This window comes from Rattus norvegicus, chromosome 6, assembly GCF_021556685.1.
Source record: "Rattus norvegicus strain SHRSP/BbbUtx chromosome 6, alternate assembly SHRSP_T2T, whole genome shotgun sequence".
NCBI lineage: Eukaryota > Metazoa > Chordata > Mammalia > Rodentia > Muridae > Rattus > Rattus norvegicus.
In genome coordinates this window covers 14,663,878-14,683,528 of record NC_141539.1, presented here as the reverse complement: position 1 = coordinate 14,683,528, position 19,651 = coordinate 14,663,878, and the positions used below count along the sequence as shown (strand labels likewise).

The following is a 19,651-nucleotide window of genomic DNA, read 5'->3' as shown; positions in this document are numbered from 1 at the left end:
GATATCTGGGACTTTCTCCCTCCAAACTTGGATCTCTCTCCCTCTCTCTCTCTCTCTCTCTCTCTCTCTCTCTCTCTCTCTCTCTCTCTCTCTCTCTCTCTCTCCCCCCATTTGTAAATAATCCTTGGATCAGAGAAGATATGTCAAGGGATATTTTAGGACCACATGAAAATTACAGAACTAAAGCAGCCGCCAGGGGACTTTTCAACCCTAAATGCTTACATTTGAAGAAGAGGCAAAGCACTAACGACACAAACAACACTACATCCAGATCATTCAAAAGCATCGATGGGAAAAATATCGATGCAAAAAAGTCCAACGAAATACTGGTAAATTAGATACAGAGCTATATAAAAATCAATAAGATCTTATTACCAGGCGGAGTTGTGGCGTTTATTCCGTGAAAACAACGCCTGTCCAGTGTTTTAAAAGCGATCAATGTGATATACTATTATAATCACATCTCTTTCTCTGTGGCTCCGTGTGTATGGGTGTTTAGCCTCAGCTGCACAGGACAGCCGGCAAACCATGTTAGTTCTCTTGTTTTAATTTTCACTGTCGTACGGGTTCCTTGAATTTCCCCCTCACAGCCCTGAGTGTTTTAGCGGGGACAAGCAGGGTGTGTGATTACCCAGACCTCAGCTTGTGGCTGTTCTTAGTGCGATGCTGGGCCCCAAGAAAACCCCTTTGTGTTCCATGAGTCATCCCAGGGGAAGAAGTTGCTGTCTACTGGTGACAAAGGGATTAGAACAAAATGTTCCCTAGGGAGGGCATTTCTTGAGAATTACTTGTGCCATGTACTGTTTCTACCCATAATTCCACAGCCTTGTCCTTCTGTACAGTGTGCATGCGACTGGACTGAAGCCCATGAAGAGACTTCCTAGTTTTACTCAGGATTCCACAGCAAAGTCCCTGAGCATCCAAACTGAATCCGTCCTGCACACTGGGCTACGCCTGTCATTGTGTTACCCAGGTGACAGTGCTGAAGAGTCCCTGTGGGACACATCAGCTAAGCACACGCTAAGGACACGTTCTTTCCATCCTTTTGTATACCCAGTGTTTATGGGAGCCTACTGTGTACTGAAGATAACAGAGATATACCAAGGAATGAGGCACACAGCCCCCAGTTAGGGAGCTTGCTGGCCGTGGGAGAGCACCTCAGACCACCTCAGGCTGGGGAGGCATCAAGCACAGAGACTTATTAGATCTGGGTTCTGCTCCAGCGTCAGGAGGATTGGCTTCCTGTTGGCTGAGTCAAGATTTGAGGTGAGGGCTGGAGAGATGGCTCCGTGGTTAAGAGCACTGACTGCTCTTCCAGAGGTCCTGAGTTCAATTCCCAGCAAACACACAACCATCTGTAATGAGATCCGATGCCTTCCTCTGGTATGTCTGGAGACAGTGACAGTGTACTCACATACATAAAATAAATAAATCTTAAAAAGAAATTGAAGTGACACTGGACTTCACCCGAGAAAAAGCAGAGCAAAACCTGTACACTCATGTGCATGCGTGCATGCATGTGTGGATGTGTCCTTTGGTCTCTTCTAAAGACAATGGCACTGAGGTAGGGGCCCAGTGGTAGTGGGTCAGATGAGGACTTGGATTCAGACTGCTCACACCCACAGAAAGCCTGGCGTGGCTGTGAGCTCCAGGGTTACTGAGACAATTAAATAAAATGGGGAGTAGAAGAAAAAAGTACCAGATGTTAACCTTAACCCTTGCCCTCCTCGTGTGCATGCACCTACATGCATGGACACACATCTGCACTCAAGAAAGAAAAAACTTTAACGCCACCTTTCAATAGGGGTCCCATGCAGATGCTTTATTTAACTCTGACCCCTCCTTAGGAACCTAAGTAGCAGTGTTGAATCACATTTTTCTCACCTGACCTCTGATGGGTGGGAAGTCAATTCTATCTCAGTCACTTTGCTGGGACAGAATGACTGGAAAATGCAGGTCCCGGAGGAAAGGGGCTGTCTCATGAACAGGGATTCAGTCCGTCAAGGCTGCAGGCCTATAATGCAGCTGCTCACACTATGTCCACCTTCCAGAGGCGGAGAGAGGAATTCAGATGCACAGCTCACTTCCTTTAACTTCAGCACACGCAGGCCAGGATGCAGCAGAAAGTGAAAAGCATCAGTTCTCACCCACAGGACGGTGAGATGTTCACAGAGGCCCAGAGTCCAGGCAGTTCCTGAGGACATTGCTGACATAGACAGGCATGGCAGAGAAAGACACCTCAGGGTCTAGAGGTCTTTGAGGCCCATTCATTGAGACATAGGTGCTGCCAGCTCTCCACAAAAACATTAGGTATTCTCGACAGCTGCGTTATCTTTCTGGATCATTCTACCGGGGATAACCCTTAGGGCTACTCCTCTTTAATGTTCTAACTTGTATCAGAAAACTAGTGGCTCATTGGATTACCCCCCCCCTTTAAATGAACTTTGCAGGATGAGCAAGATGGCTCAGTAGGTAGACGCTTGCTCCTGATCCTGATTAATAGTTAGATCCTTGAGACCCACATGAGAAAAGAACTGGCTACTGAGAGCTGTCCTCTGACTCCAACATGTACTAAATAAATGTTAACAAAAGGATTTAAAAGGTTAAAACGTGCAGTAATAGGCTTGTCATGGCACCTTCATATACATGGGTTCATTATAGTTTGCGTCCATCTCTGTCGCCTTTCTAATTCCCTTTCTCCTTCTGGTTACACCTTCCCAGCTTTCCTATTTCATGCTACCCATACCCTGTTCCTCACCTCTCCTAAGTCTCCTCCCCTCGCTTGCACACACACACACACACACACACACACACACACACACACACACACACACACCCCACTGACTAAAGCCTTTTCAAGTCTCAAGTCTCATGCAGTGAGTGGGAAATCTGTCCACCCGAATGCTCTCATCCTCTTGTCCAGGTCCAGTTTCCACCTCTACTTTTCCAGAGGGCCTTTCCTTGTCGCTGGAGGCCAAGGGGCGCTGTCTCCTCTTCCTTCAAACTCACAGCACCTCATGGTCTTGTGCTTCAGCTTCTCAGTGCTCAGTACTGTGCCTACCGAATAGATAATGATGCGTTTAAGAGAAAGGACAACGGAGAAAAACAAAAGAAACTGAGGAGGAGAAGCCACAGGGAGGTAGGGGAAAAAATCAGGGAGAGCTCAGGTGTCATGGAAACCAGGGAGAAAGAATTCTGGGGGGAGGGGACCGTGCATCCTCCGACACAGAGCACAGTTCAGTCAGGTAGAGACTACAAACCAGTGCTGAGGATGGTGAGAATGGAAGGCAGTCCAGTGAGCAAGGTGGGAGGGCTGAGGAAGGAGGGGGAGGAGGTGGCAGCCGAGAAACATGAAGTGAAGAAGGGTTAAAACATTGCACCTTCAGTAGGCGGAAGCTTCTGCATTGCGAAGGCACAATACAAAGGTAAGAGGTTCAAGGCAGCGTGGAGGCCTGGATGAGGGCCAGGGCAGCTTCATTACACAGTGAGACTACATCAAAGGAGAGCGCATCTTGAGATGGGGACTGATGGGGGTCTCTTAGTCCGGGTTCCTATTCCTGCACAAACATCGTGACCAAAAAGCAAGTTGATGAGGAAAGGGTTTATTCAGCTTACACTTCCACATTGCTGTTCATCACCAAAGGAAGTCAGGACAGGAACTCAAGCAGGTCAGGAAGCAGGAGCTGATGCAGAGGCCTTGGAGGGATGTAACTTACTGGCTTGTTTCCCCAGCTTGCTCAGCTTGCTCTCTTATAGAACCCTGGACCACCATCCCAGGAACGGCACCACCCACAATGGGCTGGGCCCTCCCACCCTTGATCACTAATGAGAAAATGCCTTACAGCTGGGTCTCATGAAGGCATTTCCTTAAGGGAGGCTCCTTTTGCTGTGATAACTCCGCTTGTGTCCAGTTGACACACAAAACCAGCCAGTACAGGAGGAAAGAGAGGTTACTGGAGTCCATGAGACATAAGATCAGAAAGGAGGGGAACAGAAGTGGGGAGGGAAGGAAAATGGGAGGAGTGAATATAAGAACATAAAAGGTGAGGAAAGAAGGAACAGCTAGAAAATGCTCTGGTAAAACCCCTCATGGTATACGTGCACTTTTTAAAAATTATTTAAAAATATAGGAAAGATGGATGGTGGGACTTACTGATAGGAAAGTGCTACTAGAGGGTGGCCAGATGCTAAAGAAAACAATGGGGACCACAGAGTGGAGCCCCTAAGAAGCAGAGCTAGGTGGCTCACATGCAGATAGAGGCCAGAGCTGAAGGGACTTGCTCCCATGACAACTGGTGAGACAAGGTTGGGCGGCTTGCCCTTCCTTCCTAGGTAGCTCGTTGGTGAGGGGTCCAGCTGGTGACCAGCTTCTGTCATGCATGTGTTTCATAAAGAACAAACACTGAGCATTCCTGACTGTCCATTCCTCACACCTGGGTATGGGTAACTCTCTGTCCATTTCTTATGAATCCCTCCTCCCGTCAGGAGCTGACTTACCACCCCCAGAAATGTGCAGGGTGAGTCTTTGTAATATGCCTTGAGGCCCCCAGGATTCCCTTACCTTCTGATTTGAGCTTATTAAACAAATAGACCACAACCCCATGTGTCTCAGTTTTTCCTGAACAAACCATCATGGAATCACCTGTAACACAGTCAAAGCTCCTCCTTTTGAGAAGATTTTATACACACACACACACACACACACACACACACACGCACACACACACGCACACGCGCGCGCACACGCTCCTACCTGGTAGCAGCATCTTGTAATTGTCTCTCACTTGTGATTGGCACGTGGATGAACCCAGTGGCTCCATGTACAATGGTCTTCCCTTTGACCTATCCCTGGGCTTGCTATTCTGTCTATACCATAGGCATATGCCCATAGTATAGATGTCTATGGTATATATGTCTATACCATAGGCAGGATACTTCAATAGACATAACAGACTATTTATGTGTAACACAACAGTCTATACAGTATTATGTCTTCCAGAGAGTGGGGGAGTCACACAGCTTCAATTGAGCTAGAAAAATGAAGCTCCCACCTACCATGTAACTCTCTGACCCTTATGTCAAACCATGTGTTGTCTCTGTATCAATCATTTGTGCCCCCCGACCTGTGTGTGTGTGTGTGTGTGTGTGTGTGTGTGTGTGTGTGTGTGTGTGTGTGCTGCATTCTTTACTGGATTGTGGGGTGAGCATTAGGCTTTGGAATTCTCCAAATGAGGGTGCTATGGGCCACCCTCATTCTTTCTAAGCTCCTGGCTCAGCTGCCTCTTCCAAAAGCCCCATCGGAGATAAGCAGAACCCTGTCCCTTGTCTACCCTGCTGGCCCCTGTCCTGAGACATTTTGCAGATGCTGGGTAAGAGATAACAGAGTCTCTGAAACCCTCTTTAGATCTATTCCCAAGTCCATTCAGCGCTAGCATGGACTGTGGTGAACTGGGGGGGCTCACAGCAACTAGAGAGAAGCCAGCAAGTGAAGGACAGTGCTCAGTTCACCGGGAGCAGAAACCATTAGATTCCCATAGCATCTGTGCTGGTATCCACCAGAGGGCGCCATGGACTCGTGGAGCCAGGCATGGCATGAAGGCACTGACCAGAGAGGTACTGCCCAGGCTTCCACTAACCTACTGACTTGGTCACTCATTTGAACAAACAATGGAGAATCTGCAAGATTTAGAGCACCCCTTTTCTTTTAAATTTTCCTAGAGCAAAAGTTATCAAAAGATGTCCTTTTGTTTGACTCTTGTTAACCAAACAACTTAAAGAACTGTATCAGTATCATTTTTCTCACAAGAGTCATTCAATTATTACAGTACGCCCAAGATACCCAGGAGTTCCAAAATGAGTCACGCTTGAGCCTCTGAACTTTTAAACTTTTTGGGGGGTGTGAGCGTGGGAGTAGCAGATTAAGGTAGGTATCAAATAGCTATATCATGCAGAGGAGGTATGAGGAAGAAGGTGGTAGAGAGCTCTGGAAGGGGGTTAGAGCTTCACTGAAGTAGGACAGCGATGCCTTGTCTGTGGAGGGTCATGGCCTTTACCAAGGGAAGACCTACCAACAGTGCAGCCCCTGAAACAGAATGGGTGGGTTTAACCAGTTCTGGTGACAGGTTTTATGGTGCGTGGTTTTTTTTTTTTTTTTTTTTTTTTTTTTTTTTTTTGGTTCTTTTTTTCGGAGCTGGGGACCGAACCCAGGGCCTTGCGCTTCCTAGGTAAGCGCTCTACCACTGAGCTAAATCCCCAGCCCCATGGTGCCTGATTCTTATCACTGATAAACAGCAATATTCCCTGCCCTTGAGCCCTTGTTTATCCTGAAAAGGCAGGTGAGAAAGTAGCAATGGGTCATCAGCTAAATGTCCAGAGTGTGCTAGAGGCATGGTAGCCAGCGGAAGCACCCACTACACTTGTACGGGTGTCAAAAGCCACATCCAACATTGATGTGGCTAGAATGGGAGTGGAGATGCACAAATACAGAGGTTAGGCCAAGCGTGGTGGCACACTCCTTTGCTCCCAGTGTCCAGGGGTCAGAATTTGGAGAATTTCTGTGAGTTCCAGGCCAGGCTAGTGTACACAGGGAGTGCCAGGTCTAGCATGGTGGACCACAGTGAGATCCTGTCTTGAAACACACACACACACACAGAGAGAGAGAGAGAGAGAGAGAGAGAGAGAGAGAGAGAGAGAGAGAGAGAGAGAGAGAGAGAGAGAGAGAGAGAGAGAGAGAGAGATTTGTTTGAACCTTTTGATCAACAAAACAGGAACTCCACCAATACCATTAATACCATTGTCCTTTGAGAGTAAATATATCATTATTGTAATATGTCGTATATTTTATTCAAAGAATTATACTGGTATAAGGTCAGTTTAATTTAGAATAAATTAAGACAAGTCCTGATCTTGGATATGCAGAAATGTCACTACTAAGGAACTAAATGTAACTCACATTGTCACCATTAAAAGGTGTGGTATTGTTCCAGCATGGCAATGTTTATTTTATTATTTATTTTTGCAGTAAATTTAACTAGAAGGTTTAAGACTTGGGACTAGATCTCTAACTTTCATTTTCCTTTTTGGCGAGTCAGTCAACTTTTCTACATCTCAGATGCCTCATGCAATGACAATAGAGACAGCAAAGTGTTCTGTCACATCCTGCCGAGAACCACCACCCAAGGGTCCTCGGTTCTGTGCTGTGTGGATGTCTCCTGAGTTTGGTCGTGGTTCCAGGGTGATGTTGAGGGTCTTGGTGCTCTGCAGAATGCCATGTGAAGGAAAGACTAAGGGGGCATGGAGTGGGGGCATTGGTTCTGATAGGAGGTAGGATCCCCATGTTTTCTCTATGTCCACTGGAGGCCAAACAGTTCCAAACTTTCTATGATCATTGCTGGGGCCATGTCCCACCCCTTTATGACACTTATCAGCTGGGCTGTTTGCCCACCAAGGGCAAACAAACATAGTGCTCTGGACCAATTGTCTGAGAGAAATACCAGGGCCACCCACTTAATACTCCAGGGCATTGCCGGTGCAGAGGGCAGAGCTTCTCTTGTAGTTGGGTGAGAGGGTCATGTTACTGATTCCAGCTATCAACGCATGAGCAGCAGAGGCTTATGTCTTCCCCAGCACTCATCACTGCCTGCAGAAGAGCCTCCAGACAGCCCTTGCTCTGTGCCTAGGAAAGTTCAGTTGGCTTGGACCCAGGAGCAAGAGTGATGCTAGGTGGAACAGAGCTCCCACCACCATGCCATGTGTATTTTGTGGAGGTCTTGCCATTTGGGGAGTGCTGATCAGAGTACAGCGGCCAGAAGCACAGTTAAGCTGATCTCAATTAATGCAGGCCGAGTTCTGACGAATAAACACCTCAATGAACTGATCTAGCTCTCTCCTTGGCTGAGTAGGAGCTAGTCAGCAATTATTTTCTCCAGAGTACCCATCTTAGAAGTGTGCGCGAGTGTGTGTGGTGTGTGTGTGTGTGTGTGTGTGTGTGTGTGTGTGTGTGTGTATGTGTACATGTATGTATGTACACCTTCACATGTGTGTTTTCTTGAGGATTGAACTCAGGCCTTCTCATATGTAAAACCAGTCCTCTACTCCTGATTCTTTTACATAACACATACTTAATACCTTTTGGATTAATATGAATATTTAAAAGGTTCTAGACACAGTACAATGTATGAGAAAGAAGCAGATATATGGAATGTTATCTCCATGTGGGATCCTAGCCAGTGGGCTGTCACTCCAAGGAACTATGGGAAGAAGATACCGGGCCATCACTTCCCTGCATCCATTTTTTAATCTTTATGGGGTGATCATTGATCCACCCATCTCCTTGAAAGCTCGAGTGAACGTTGGTCTCTGAGTCACTGCAACAGAGTTCAGGTCAGGGCCAAAATAAGAAGCCAGGGTAGAAGCCAGGTAAAAGCCAGTTTACAGACACGTGAGCCTGAGACAAGGTTGGGAGTGTGCTGGAATGGGTGGGAGCCGGGTGGGGCTGGCTTGGCAAGGCTGCAGATGGTCTTTGTCTTGTGCTGCTGGGTATTCTATTCCCAGACCCAGGTAGCTGAATTCTTTTCAGCAGAGCCTGTGAAAGAAGGATGATAGACCCTGACCAGGGCGACCTTTCCAAGGCCCATTAAGTGTCTATAAATGGCAACAACTGGCACAACAATGGGTGGGGACGGGCGTTATTAACACACCCCTCTAAGGTTCTGGCCCCTCCTTCCTCGAGGCCATCAGCAGACCTGAACAACATCCACAGAAGTTTCGTTCTTGAATAGAGGGCACATTATCTTCAGCAGTGCATCCCTTTGGCACTCTGTTCTGAGGTGAGTCTGCTGGGGAGAAGTTACAGAAAAGAAAAACATCCATTCACTACCCTCCCCAGTCCTCCCACTGCAGTTGGGGATTTAACCCAGGGCGCCCTGAAGCACTAGGTTATACCCAAGTTATACCCCTGACAGCAAGCTGTTTTGAAAAGAATTAATTCTAGAAACTTCTCAAAACCACTGAATGTTCAGTGTCTCTCTCGGAAGCAGTTCAAACATCTGCATGGCCAAGGTGTCTTTTACTGTTAGGTTCCCACCCACCTTCTCTCCTGCTCCTACCTGCTTAAGCTGGGCTGAAGAGCTCTTCCTATGCACTTCAGGGTCTGTTCTCTTGGCCTCCTATGTCTTTCCCTTTCTGCTGCTGAAGTTCTGACTCAAAAGGCCTTGTAGTGATGCCTCCCTCAGTTCCCCCAGGAAAGGGATGCTGCTCCTATTCCGGGAACTGTTGCAACATGGGTTGTACCGCCCTGGGCAGCGTTGCTGCACTGGACCATTAGCACTTTCTGCATGCGCCCCAGCTTGATCGTCTTTGTTACAGTCTTACATCATTTTCTTCCCTCTCCTCTGCCCTTTCTCGAAGGTTACGAAATAACTAGACTATTGTTACAATCCAAAGGGCATTTAACTCAATGTATACACAGTTGCCTTCCTGCCCTTTACATTGTATACAAGGGCTAAGAGGAGGACTGACCAGGCAGTGATTATGATCAGAAGTTTATATTCTAAGCCTTAGCTGGCAAGGGCCTGGAGTCTAAAGCAGGTTATTTTAGACCCACCTCTCCTCTAGGTAAATTTAAGAGTGCTCCCTTATACTGAGCATAGACACTCATGCCTTTGAATCCCAGCCCTTGGGAGGAAGAGGAAAGAAAATCTTTGTGAGTTCAAGGCCAGGGTGGTCTACATAGTGAGTTCCAGGACAGCCAGAACTGCATAGTTAGATCCTGTCTTGAAATCAGTGTGTGCGCACAAGCGAGCATGTGTGTGTGTGTGTGTGTGTGTGTGTGTGTGTGTGTGTGTGTGTGTCAGGGATTTTGGCAGGCTGGTGTCTCACATATCCATGGTGTCCCTGGGGAATTCTCATGTGACTAAGTTAGGAAGGTGAGAGATTTACTTAGGAACAGGATGTAATGAGTGCAGTGTTTGCATGGAGAACACCCAACTTCTCCCTTTTAATATAAACATTCATCCAATACAATACTGGCGTTTTGTTTGGGCAAGTGTTTTGTATTCCCAATGCAAAAGACCTGTAATTGAAAGTAGACTAATACTGCTCACCCTGGAGCACGGCAGTCTGATTGTGAACCTAAAGAGTCTCTTAAGAGGCAGGTGTTCCCCCTCACTCTCCCCCCTTCCTGTTTTCTTTCACCTTAACCAAGATGCCCAGAGACAATATTGGGAGCTTGCGGCTTCTCTGTTTTAAACAGACTCATATATTTTAAGTCTTTAATGTTTGCTGGTGGAAGCAGGGTGTGGGAGGAGAGGGAGGGGGATAAACTAACTCAAAAGTTCAAATTGAGTGTTTAATTCTAAATTTAGTTCTTGTTTAGTATGCCAAAAAGAAGGGATCTATGTCTATGATTTTCGATTCCAACTCTGTTTGCATGTCAGATAAGGCCCATCAGACAAAATTAGAGAGATATTGGGAAACACAAACTAGTTAAGTTAGGATCTGTAACTCAAGAAGTCCCTGAACTTCTGGATTGCCCAGCAGAGCCTGGACAGGGAAGGGCATTGAAGCAGTCCATTTCTGTGTAAAGCTGTTTTTAAATTCTCTCACTAGTCCTATATGTCTGACAGATTCTTGAGCTTGATTTTATTCTTCTTTTTTTTCTCTTTTATTGGATATTTTTTTATTTACATTTCAAATGTTATCCCCTTTCCCAGTTTCCCCTCCAGGAACACCCTAACCCATCTCCCCTCCCCCTGCTTCTATAAGAGTGCTCCCCCACTCATCCACCCACTCCCTCCACCCACCCACCCTGACATTCTCCTACACCCAGGCATTGAGGTTTGAGAGGGCCAAGGGCTTCTCATCCCATTGATGCCTGACAAGGCCAAACTCTGCTACACATGCGGCTGGAGCCAATGGGTCCATCCCTGTGTACTCTTGGATGGTGGTTTAGTCCCTGGGAGCTGAGTAAAGGAAACTGTACTTTGTGAACTATTTAAAATGATCTAAAATTGGCATGTTCTGCTTGTCCTGGAAATTTATATTAACTTTTATTTTAAAAACATGACTTACATACCATTTTTTAAATGAACTTTTTGACATTCTTTAAACTTAGACTGTATTCCTACCACCACCACCACCATCATCATCATTATTATTATTATTATTATTATTATTATTATTATTATTATTATTATTATTATAGCACTGGGCCTGCTTCCTGAACACATAGTCTGGAGAGAAAGTCTCATTTGTGGTTACCTTTTCCTGCATGTCCTTAAAGGAAGTTTAAAATTATTTTTTAAGCGCCAATGATCTTAAGACCGTAATCGTTCCCAAAGGTGCATTTTCGTCAGCATCCATATACCAAGTTATCCCACGTAACAGAACTGGCTCTGAGGCATTAGTAGGCTCCGGGGAGGGGGCGTGACTGCACGCTTAAGCTTTGGGCGGAGATCTGCCTAAACTCAAACCTCTGAACTCTTTTTCTTGGACGGGGGCGGGGTGGGGATTGGGGGACCCGGCTGTATACTGCATTTGATAAGTCGTTCCTGGAGACTGCCTCCTCATCTTTAAACTACAAGGAATGATAATCCTTTTCCACAGAGAGAAAAGTGAACGGGATGCGATTTGTACATTTTTGTCTACACTTATCAGAGTCGCCAGATAAACACTCAGCTTTTCACCATCCCTACGAACAGTCGGACTTCTCTTGGCACTCGGGTGAGGGCGGAGGTTTTCTTTTTCCACTCACACAGTGGGGAGCAGCGGGACCAGCCCCTTCCCGGGCGCAGGCTGGAAGTTCCCGCTGTGCGGCGCCCCGGGCCTGGCACGCTCAACCCGGCCTTCCCAGGTTCCCAGTCCGCTGGACGCAGAGCCATGCCCTGTCGCCCGTCTTCTCGGTCCGGGCCGAGAAAATGCTTCCCTAGCAGCCCAGGGTTGTCTCACGTGACAAGCCGCCGTCGCGGCCGCTTCCAGAGAGTTTAAAGGTTACCGAGGAAATTAGCATAGATAGAGCCACTGGCCCCCAGGAGGGCGCACCCGACTTTCCCGCAGCCCGAAAGCCCGTTGTCAGCGCGCGGACCGAGCCTTGACCCCTTAAGGGACACACACGAGGTCCCGCATACGTAGGAGGAGTCACTTTGAGAAATAAACAGACATTCGAACCAGGGCGGACCGGGGTTCTACCAGTCTTCACTGGTCAACAAGTTCTCGCAACCCGAGCAGATCCGGAACAAATCCCCAGAGGGGAGAGTCTCCCCAAGGGGAAAATAAGAGGAAAATTAGGCTTCAAAACTCACACCCAGAAGGGCTCAGCAGTCCGGGTGTCCCCTCCCCCATCGCGGCACGGTAGAGAATCCCAGGGCAGTGACAAACAGGCCAGCTCTCCGCGGGCGGCTGGTGACCGCCACAGTCCAGGCGGAGTGGGGGAAGGCGCTTAGTCTTCTTGGACATTGCAGCCCCCTCCATTCCTCCAGCCCCAGCAATAAATGACAGTGTTGACCGCAGGGTGCTAGAGAGAAGGGCGGCTCGCCACTCTCCGGGTTCAGACCCGGCTCTCCCGGTGCAGATCCGAGGAGCACAGACTCGGCCTGCGACAGTCGCCCCCGCACCCCCGCGCCGCCACACTCCTGAGTCCCGCGCGGAGTCTTCCCTTAGCTCCCCCGCGCGCCGCCACCAACGGACCGGGCCGGCCCGCTCGCTGCTGTTTTCTGCTCGGCTCACTTTTCCCGTATTGCTCCCCCAACCGGCAAAACTTTCTATTTCCCCAAACAGTGGCGCGCGCGCGCGCGCGTGCACACACACACACACACACACACACACACACACACACACAAACACACACACACACACACTGACGTCTTTTGCGCATTTCCTGCATTAGAGGGAGGGAGAATCGCTCGCACGGCGATCGAGGGAAGCAGATCGCGGGCTGAGCGCTCTGGCGGGCGGCGAGCCGGCGGCAGCCGAGAGCGCGGACGCGGGGAGCGCGGCGGGCGGGCGGGCGCCGGCGGGCGGGAGGAGGGGCCGCGCCGAGTCGCAGTCCCTGCCCCGCCGCCGCGCTGCGCACCGCCGGGTGCCGGCCTGCGCCCCGAACCCGAGTGGCGGCCACCTCTACCTCCCAAGCCCGCGCGGATGTGAGATCCTGGGCACCGGGCGCCTCGCGATCGCCGGCTGCGGCGCGGCTCTGCTTGGCCCGGGAGGTGGCGGCCGGGCTGGCTGTGCGGCTTGTGGATTTTTAAAAAATTTGGCTCCGGGGAGGACCATTTCCTCTCGACATGCATCCCTCCGGATAGACTGCACATCTCTCAGTCCACCCTCCGCCCCGCGCCGTCCGAGGCAGGCGCTGGGTGGGCGAAGAGGATCCGGGTTGAAATCTGTGCCCCCGGTTCTCGTCCCCGCCCCGTCCCGCCGCCCCCTCCCCCTCCGGGAGTCGAAATTGCCCGGGGATTATGTTTCGGAAAGGTAGGTGAGCGCCGGGCGCGGCGCCTGCTTCTCCGCACACGGACCCGAAGAACCAGCGAGGCGGCGAGGCAGCCCCCGCGGCTTGCAGCGGAGGCGACAGCTCGTCTCCTCCCGTGAAGGTGTCGCCGGTGGTGGGGGGGGAGAGACTTGCTCCAAAAACGGACGTCTCCAGCTCTCCCCCCTCCCTGTTTTCCGTTAGGAATCCGGCGAGGAAATACATGCACTCGCTGAGAATCGCCGGCGCCAGGACGCAGCGCCACAAGGTGTAGCGAGTGAGTGGGGTGGGGCAAGAGGGGACCCAGGAGTCCCCCCAGGCTCCCAGCGCGCCTGCTCCTGCTCTTCAATCCTGCCCTCGGGGCGGACGGAGTGACCCCCGCCCCGACCATGGTAGTGTTCAATGGCCTTCTTAAGATCAAAATCTGCGAGGCCGTGAGCTTGAAGCCCACAGCCTGGTCGCTGCGCCATGCGGTGGGACCCCGGCCCCAGACGTTCCTTCTGGACCCCTACATTGCCCTTAACGTGGACGACTCGCGCATCGGCCAAACAGCCACCAAGCAGAAGACCAACAGTCCGGCCTGGCACGATGAGTTCGTCACTGATGTGTGCAATGGGCGCAAGATCGAGCTGGCTGTCTTTCACGATGCTCCTATCGGCTACGACGACTTCGTGGCCAACTGCACCATCCAGTTCGAGGAGCTGCTGCAGAATGGGAGCCGTCACTTCGAGGACTGGGTGAGTCCAGCCCCTCCATGTCCAGGAGTCCGGGGTCCCAGGGAAAGACTCGCTGCCTAAGCCTTGGTACTGGGGCCCTGGGCTGTTTGTCTGTGTGTGCACATACGTCTCAGTTTTCTTGAAGAGGCACGTTTTATTTCGTAGCTGGAGAGACATACACATTAGGATAAGAACGATGCGATTTGACAGATGGGCACTATCCCATGTCCCCTCTGTGCCCTCCCAACAGTGAGCAGTACAGGGGGCTTGGAAATTGGGAGAGAACCCGGAATGCAGGTGCATAGGTTAGTGGAGGGAATCTGCAAGAGCATGGTGGGCTGGCTGAGTGACTTGTGTGGGTGGGTCTCTGTCCTTGGAGAGACACGTGGAACTCAGACTGGAGGGGTTTTGTGCCTCCTGGCTTTATCCTGGGTTGCCCAGTGAGTAGTTTTATAAAACCTTCTGGTAGGAAGCCTCCTCGTTCCTAAATCACTGTTTAGCTCATTGGCTGACATACCAGAAGGTGCTTATCCCCCAGGTGTCCCCTCTATAGAGTCCCAGAAACAGAACTCCAGCTCGCTTTGCCCGTCCATTTAGAATGCTGTATTTTCAAAAGGGTTCTCCCTGTGGTGATAGGAAACCAGGACTTTGAATCTTAAGATTGTATGCTTCCGAGCTTCGACTGTGATGCGTTGTAGGATCAAACACTGTTTCTGAAATCAAGCTGTTAACTGATTCCACTGTCACGTATGAGGGATTTTGAAGTAGGCCTTGCCAGCATACCTTAAACTGATACATTCAACCCCGGCACTTGAGTAGTCAGAGAAGCCACCCCCACCCGCTCTCTTCTTGTAGGAACAGCTTTAAATTAGGAAGTGAATATCTCTGTCTTTAGGTTTGTTACATGCTTCTATCTGGAGCAAGTGTTGCTAAGGATAGATATATTTTCAAGATTCTTTGGTCTGCACTGAGAGCTGTCTGTGCTGCCTCATGAAGAGTTGTGGGAGAATCTGCTGAAAGCGCAGATAACTTCATGAATATCTCAGGGGTCAGAGGGTGCGCATGCCTTCATATGTCACTTTACCTCATAGGTTTAAACCTATTTTCAAGGACATGGAGCTTTTAGGGGGAAAGTGGAGGGGAGACCTGCTCTTTTTATGCTCCTGGCTGTGGCGGAGCCTTCTGGAAACCATGGTTACTAAAGAGGCTTTTAGGGCAGCCCTTGTAAGCCACAGCTCAGCTGCAGGAGATCCGTGGCTTCCACTTTAGACAGCAGGCAAACTTTAGGATCCTGACCTCAGCCTCCCTTCCCCCACTATCCTTTTACTGATGCTCACCATGACATCCAAAGGGGCACGGAGGGTTAACCAACTTCACAGACAGACTTCGGTGCTAAACATCTGTGTTTTTGTATAAAAAGGGGAAGAAAACTTTGACTGGAGTATCAGGAAGGTGGGGCCTGTTGCAGGAGGGTCTCAGGATAAGCAGTGGGGCGGAGAGCAGAGATGAACAGCAGCTCCCTGTTTTCCATATCCACGCACCAGTTGGAAGGATCGATCTGAGTTTCTCTGGCGACACTGAACTGGGGGCTCCTCCAAACTCACAGCAGAACAGGATCTCTCTCTCTCTCTCTCTCTCTCTCTCTCTCTCTCTCTCTCTCTCTCCTCAGTTCTTCTAAGGAAGTGTGCAGCCAGAGCTCATTGCTTGATAGCCATTCTCCAAGGTTCTTACATTTATGCTGGCCTTGGCTCTAGACCAGATCTTCTAGTGCACAGGCAACATTTCCAGACAAGGACATTGAGTTCCAGGGAAGCTAAGTGGGTACCCAAGGTCGCATGGTAAGCACAGGTGGGTTGGAGGTTGAGCCCTCACCTCCTCTGGCTCACTGTTTGCCCAGGAGGGAACAGTCTGTCTGGGCTCCCAGGCTATTTATTAGCCCTGCAGATTCATATGCTGTGGCCCTGACATTTTTATTATGCGCGATAACGTAAAGTGCTTTCAAAATCATTATCTCTTCTGCCTTATAGCAAGTGTGAATTGGATATGACAGGCATTGGACAGATTAAAAACAAGACTGGGAGAAGCCCAAAGAATGACTCAAGTGGTGGCGCTGGTTCTGACTGAGGGATGCTGTGGCTGCTCTCGGAAATAAATATGGGGACCCCAGCAACACGGCTGGCCAGGCTGGAAATGGAGACAAGTCACAGAAGGGCCACCTTCCCCATGTCTGTCACCCAAGGACATGCACAGTGTCAGAGCTTTAGGTAGAACTTCCTGGGTTCAAACCCTTGTGCTCTCTTCTTGGAAGGAATGAAGAGACACAGTGTTTTATAGGTATAGCTCTGAGGAGATGTGGAGAGCGCAAAGAAGCTACTCCTGTCTACACTTTAGAGCACCTCAGCTGGTTCTGAACTCATCCATCAGCTTATGTGGTCAAATTCTACCAAGCCTAGCATTTAATTAACCCAGGGATAAAAAAGAGGCCACAGGTTACTCTTGAGGGGCTCGTATTACTCTAGGGAAAGGACGGTAGCACATGTATTCATATATACATAAGTATATACATATACACACATGTATAAATACACACACATATACATATATTATATATACATATATGTATATATATACACATTTATACATGTACATACAGACACATGCAAACACACACACATTTAGTTCCAAATGAGTGGTACTATAAGTAGATTGGAAGTTCAAAACCAAGGTGTTCTAGGAGAGCTGGGAGAACCCAGGGAGGCTCCTGGGAAAGACACGCACATGGCTGTAAACATGTAGGTGATGTTCAGAGAGACCTGCCAGAGGCCACAGCAGGCATGAGAGGCTTGGACAGCCCTGGAAGAGAGGCACAGAGAGTGCCTGTGTCCAGCACTGCAGGATGGGTAAGCATGGCTGAGCTGAGGGTAAGGCTGAACAAAGTCGCCCCAACTCAGGGTCGTTCATTTGAGTACTACCTGGACTATAATTTAAAAGTAAAAACAAAACAAACAAAAATCTCTTTCTTTTACTTTCTACTAGCCTTTTCTTAAGCCTCGCTTTTCGTTATAAGGACCAGAGGTTTGGATTTGGTGGTTTTAGTTTTTCTTTGTTCACATTCAACTAAACATGGATGTAAAGTATAAAGAAAGGGAACTCATCCCGGCAGTTTAACATCGTTAGGGATGTGGAGCTGCAGCCTGGAACTCCAGGGCAGAAGAAAATTTAGAAGAGTGATTTTAGAATGTGCAAGGCCCAGGCTGAGGGAACTATCTTCCTGACAGTGGAGAGAAAGACATTTCGGGTTTTGACGGCAAAGGGAACTGTAGACAGAGCTCGAAGCGAACAGTGGGAAGGGTTTGAGCCAGGTCTTTGAGAAACTGGATGAAAAGCTACTGACTTGGGTGTGCCCAGGCGACACTAGGGGAAGGTGCTAGGACTGCAGGACAGTGGCCTCTTGGCCCTGCCCCCTCAGAGCTGTGATTCTGTGGTTTGGGATGATCGAGGGGAGTCTGCATTTTCAATCATCTGTCCTTGGAATTTTGACCCCATTAACCTTGCTTTGAGAAATACAGCTAGAGTAGGAATTGTGAATTGTAGGAATCCAGAGGAGAGGCTCTGGATTCTGTAGAGGTAGAGGTTGATGTTAGTGTTTCTCTTTATTGATGCCCGCCTTACCATTTCTTCATGTATTTATTTTTATTTACTTAGCATGCACACTCACGTGCACTCTGTGTGTGTGTGTGCACACGCACGTGCGCATGTCCATATGCATGCATGTGTTTATGGATATATGTGCAGAGATCCAAGGACAACTAGCAGGACCCTTCCACTCTGGGTTCCAGGGGTCAAACTTAGAGTCCATTTGGCAGCAGGTACCTTTACCAACTGAGCCATCTCCTTGGTCCTCTGCTTCAGTTTATGAGAAAGCCTCCTCGCTAAACTGAAAGCTTGGTTACGCTGGTTTGGCCAGTCAGCAAAACTATCTTGGAAGACAACAACTATAGTATGTTGGAAGATACCTTCGGTTTGTGCCACTTACTTGACTTATCTCATCACAGATGTATGCATGTATGTATACATATATGTATGTATACATGTATGTACGTATACATGTATAAATGTATGTGTACATGTATTTTATATATGTGTGTGTATGTGTATATATATATATATATATATATATATATATATATGTATGCATTTGATTTGTTTATTTTGGTTCTCCACGACACAGTTTCTCTGTGTAGCCCTGGCTCTTCTGGAACTCATTCTGTAGACAAGGCTGGGCTTGAACTCAGAGATCTGCCTGCCTCTGCCTCCAGAGTGTTGAGGTTAAAGGTATGCACCATGGCAGCCCTCACAGATGCCATATTTGTAATGCCGTGCCTATGTCTGAACGTCACCATCCTTTGAGAAGCCATTCTCCAGAGCTCCTGTCCTGATTTGCTTTCGGGCTGTGATAAGCCCGCTCTGACCAAAGCCAACTTGGAGAGGGAAGTTAGAGTCCATCAGCAAGGGAAGCCCTGATAGGAACTCCAGGCAGGAACTGAGACAGAGACCATGGAGGAACGCTGCATACTGCCTTGCTTCTCCTGGCTCAGGCTCAGCTGACTTTTAAACTCAGGACCACCTGCCCAGGGGTGGCACCACTCCGTGAGCTGGGCACTCCTGTTTCAGTTACACCACAGATATGCCACAGGCCAATCTGATGGCGAGGAGGCTCCATCTTCCCAAGTCTGTCAAATTGACAACTACTGAAGTTCACTGTGACAGCTGCTAAGGGTACATGCTGGGGCCAGACAGCTTGGGTTTGAAGGCCACCCTTCCCCGCCTAATTCTTCCTTGATCTTTGGCGGACCATTTAACCTTTCTGAAATTTCATTTCTTCCTCTGTAAAAGGATGATGGTAAAATCATCTGTTTGAAATTGAGTTTATACACACAGTACACTTGGACTAATGTCTGGCCCTTAATGTCAGCTCAAAGGATGTTTAACAGTTGCCCTGTTGAATCCCCCAGCACTGGAAAGTGTAAGCCACTGTTCTGGCTCTGTCTTGGTCAACACAAACCACTTAGCGACATTCTTACAGCACCAATGCCGGGGTGTAACCCCTAGCAGGATGTCCTGGATGGATCCTGGGGATGTGGCCCTGTTAAACAGGCCTCCTCCTGAACCTCCTCCCTCCTGATGGGGTCCTTGTACATAGCACAAGGACATATCTCTGTCTTCTTAGGGCATTTCTGAATAATTTCAGCATGTTTTTTTGACAGAATGAAGTGGAAAGGCTCTATAAAGAGGACATGGCTAGGCTGGGAATTGTTTGTCGAAGATTCCTTCCCTGTTCCTATAATACTTACCATCTAATTCAGTATTGCTCCCCTTAGCAGATAATCTATTAGATAGTTGTCTGGTTATCTTATCAATTCTTCCTTGCTCTAGAGTTAGCACATCCAGACTCCTGCCTCATGGCACACACATA

The 19,651-nt window shown here is 48.8% G+C and overlaps 1 protein-coding gene and 1 long non-coding RNA gene across 6 annotated transcripts in view; one reads left to right on the top strand and one right to left on the bottom strand.

Moving 5' to 3' along the window:
• Window positions 1–8,280: 8,280 nt before the first annotated feature.
• Window positions 8,281–12,735, bottom strand: LOC120093190 (uncharacterized). 3 transcript variants are annotated; one of them, XR_015622670.1, is made up of 3 exons: window positions 11,753–12,735; window positions 8,700–8,837; window positions 8,281–8,584 (listed from the first exon to the last, which is right to left on the bottom strand). It is a non-coding gene; the product is annotated as an uncharacterized LOC120093190 (long non-coding RNA). The 3 variants fall into 3 exon arrangements; XR_015622669.1 differs by having other exon boundaries at window positions 8,700–8,834; XR_015622671.1 differs by having other exon boundaries at window positions 8,745–8,834.
• A 305-nt stretch (window positions 12,736–13,040) lies between these two features.
• Window positions 13,041–19,651, top strand: part of Prkce (protein kinase C, epsilon) — a 489,745-nt gene continuing 483,134 nt past the window's right edge. Inside the window, exons 1-2 of one of the 3 annotated variants that reach the window (XM_087552363.1) lie at window positions 13,041–13,464; window positions 13,664–14,196. In XM_087552363.1, the coding sequence (XP_087408489.1) occupies window positions 13,849–14,196 (348 nt within the window). In that variant the 5' untranslated portion in view covers window positions 13,041–13,464; window positions 13,664–13,848. 3 annotated transcript variants of the gene reach the window in all.